This window comes from Calidris pugnax, unplaced genomic scaffold (genome assembly GCF_001431845.1).
Source record: "Calidris pugnax isolate Ruff unplaced genomic scaffold, ASM143184v1 scaffold273, whole genome shotgun sequence".
Classification (NCBI taxonomy): domain Eukaryota; kingdom Metazoa; phylum Chordata; class Aves; order Charadriiformes; family Scolopacidae; genus Calidris; species Calidris pugnax.
In genome coordinates, this window is record NW_015094508.1 from 7,788,183 (window position 1) to 7,790,943 (window position 2,761).

Consider the following 2,761-nt stretch of genomic DNA (forward strand, 5'->3'; position numbering starts at 1 on the left):
CCCGCCGCGCTATATAGGGGAGGGAGGGGTGGCGGAGGGACGGTGGGGGGGGGTGCCCGGCGTGGCCAAAGCGCACGGGGCGGCGATGCCTCCTGCCAGGGGAGCGCACAAGTGACCGGCGCCTCTTCCCATGCCCGTCTCCTGAAGCGACCCCCCCCCACCCCCGCCCGGCATGGATGTGGCCAACAACACTACCTCCCCAGAGCGCTCTCCCGAGGGGGCAGGCAGCCCCGGCCTCGCCGAGGTGACCCTGGGCTACCAGCTGCTCACCTCCCTGCTCCTGGGCACGCTCATCCTGTGCGCCGTGAGCGGCAACGCCTGCGTGATCGCGGCTATCGCCCTGGAGCGCTCCCTGCAAACCGTGGCCAACTATCTGATCGGCTCGCTGGCCGTCACCGACCTCATGGTGTCCGTGCTGGTGCTGCCCATGGCGGCCCTCTACCAGGTGCTGAACAAGTGGACGCTGGGGCAAGTCACCTGCGACATCTTCATCTCGCTGGACGTGCTGTGCTGCACCTCTTCCATCCTGCACCTGTGCGCCATCGCCTTGGACAGGTACTGGGCCATCACGGACCCCATCGACTATGTCAACAAGAGGACTCCCCGGCGGGCCGCCGTGCTCATCAGCCTGACCTGGCTCATCGGCTTCTTGATATCCATCCCGCCGATGCTGGGCTGGAGGACGCCGGAGGACCGCTCGGACCCCGACGCCTGCACCATCAGCAAAGACCACGGGTACACCATCTACTCCACCTTCGGCGCCTTCTACATCCCTCTTCTCCTCATGCTGGTGCTCTACGGCCGCATCTTCAAGGCGGCCCGCTTCAGGATCCGCAAGACCGTCAAGAAAGCGGAGAAGAAGAAAATCGCCGACACTTGCCTCACCCTCTCCCCGGCCGCCCTGCAGAAGAAAAGCAACGGAGAGCCCGGCAAGGGCTGGCGGCGGACTGTGGAGCCCAAGCCCGGTGCGTGTGTCAACGGCGCGGTACAGCAGGGCGAGGACGGGGCCGCCCTGGAGATCATCGAGGTCCAGCGCTGCAACAGCTCCTCCAAGACTCACCTGCCGCTGCCCAGCGAGGCGTGCGGGTCCCCGCCGCCCCCCTCCTTCGAGAGGCGCAACGAGAAGAACACGGAGGCCAAGCGGAGGATGGCTCTGTCCCGGGAGAGGAAGACTGTCAAGACCCTGGGCATCATTATGGGCACCTTCATCCTCTGCTGGCTGCCGTTCTTCATCGTGGCGCTGGTCCTGCCCTTTTGTGACAGTAAGTGCTACATGCCCAAGTGGCTGGGGGCAGTCATCAACTGGCTGGGCTACTCCAACTCCCTCCTCAACCCCATCATCTATGCCTATTTCAACAAAGACTTCCAAAGTGCTTTTAAGAAAATTATCAAGTGCAAATTTTGCAGGCAGTGAACCCCGCCGCTCCCGGACGGGGCAGCGGAGGCTCCCGCCGCTCGCTCCATCCGCCTGTCCCCCCCCGCCGCAGTGTGCCCCCCGCCCAGACCCTCTACCGCGCCGGCGTAAGGGCGGGGGGCGCCGGGACGCCCCGTCCACAGCGCGACGGGGTCCCGGGCTCCTCCGCCCGTCGGACAAGCCCCGCGGAGCAGGGCAGGGCTCCACCGGGGGCAGCGGGGGAGGGAGGGGGGGATGCTCGCCTCGGGAGGGTTCCGCGGCCGCCCCCCGCCCCTTCCTGGCCTCGGTGGGGCTCCGCTGCTGGGCGCCGGCGCTCCTGCCCCCCTTCCTTCCTTCCTTCCTCCCTCTCTCCCTCCCCTCCATCATTCTGGGTAGACTTAAGGTTTGCAGGTCGTTGCTTGTGGTCGCTGTAAACCACAGTGTCTGCCCGAGTAGCATCGGTAAAATTAAACTACCCTATGCAGAAAAACGCCGCTTCGGGGGATTTTTCTTGGATTTACGAGGAGGCGGCGTGGGGCTCAGCGTCCAACCTCGGTCTGGCAGTGTGAGTATGGAGGCTGAAGACTACTCCCCGGGCTGAGGAAGGGGCTTTCGGCTCGTCGCTTCCCGGGCGGTGAAACCACCAAGTGGATTTTCTTAGGGGAAAAAGTGTTTTGTAACCTTGCAGGGTACTTAGAGCAACAACCCCGTCTGCGTCGTTACCTGTGTCTAATAGCTATAATAATGCCAGGACTTTCCAGTTCCTCGGGCTTCCCTTCGTTACAGCGCAGGGAGGTGATGGGGCTTAAACCCCAACCTCGCGCCTCATTCTATGGAGATATATATATATTTTTTAAATGCCTTTGACCGAGAGTTTCCCACCTAGGAAAGGCTCGGCGCTGGGCGACTGTCCCCGAGTTCACCGCGCACGCAGCGGCACAGGGAGTTTGAGCAGCCGGCGACGTAGCGTGGTGTTTCTTTTCTTTTCTTTTTTTTTTTTTTAAGCTGCTTGAAAGTTTCTTCGGAGACGTTCCGGTTGCTTCGGAGGCAGCCAGCTGCGACACATTTTGTTCGAGAGAAAAAAAAAACAAACAAACAAAAAACAACACAAACAAACAAACAAACAAAAAAACAACAAAAAACCAACAAACAAACAAACTACAAAACAGACAACAAGAAACTGAACCAAACCGATCAACCAAAACATTGCCATGTGCTCCGTGGCACCAGGGGAGGGGCCGAGAGCAGCCGTCGGTGGCAGCCGCCGGAGGCGAAAGCGGCGTCTCGGCGAAAGGCTGGGAAGGGGCAGGGTCTCTCCTCCCCCGGGCCAGCCCCGGCGGGGGTCAGCACGACCCTTCCCGCAAGCTG

The 2,761-nt window shown here is 61.8% G+C and overlaps 1 protein-coding gene across 2 annotated transcripts; it reads left to right on the forward strand.

Moving 5' to 3' along the window:
- Nucleotides 1-46: 46 nt before the first annotated feature.
- On the forward strand, nucleotides 47-2,037 carry HTR1A (5-hydroxytryptamine (serotonin) receptor 1A, G protein-coupled). 2 transcript variants are annotated; one of them, XM_014964871.1, is made up of 2 exons: nucleotides 47-1,262; nucleotides 1,879-2,037. In XM_014964871.1, the coding sequence occupies exons 1-2, from the start codon at nucleotides 173-175 to the stop codon at nucleotides 1,992-1,994; spliced, it is 1,206 nt and encodes a 401-aa protein (XP_014820357.1). In that variant the 5' UTR covers nucleotides 47-172; the 3' UTR covers nucleotides 1,995-2,037. The 2 variants fall into 2 exon arrangements, with proteins under 2 accessions (XP_014820357.1, XP_014820356.1); XM_014964870.1 differs by having other exon boundaries at nucleotides 47-1,883.
- Nucleotides 2,038-2,761: the final 724 nt, after the last annotated feature.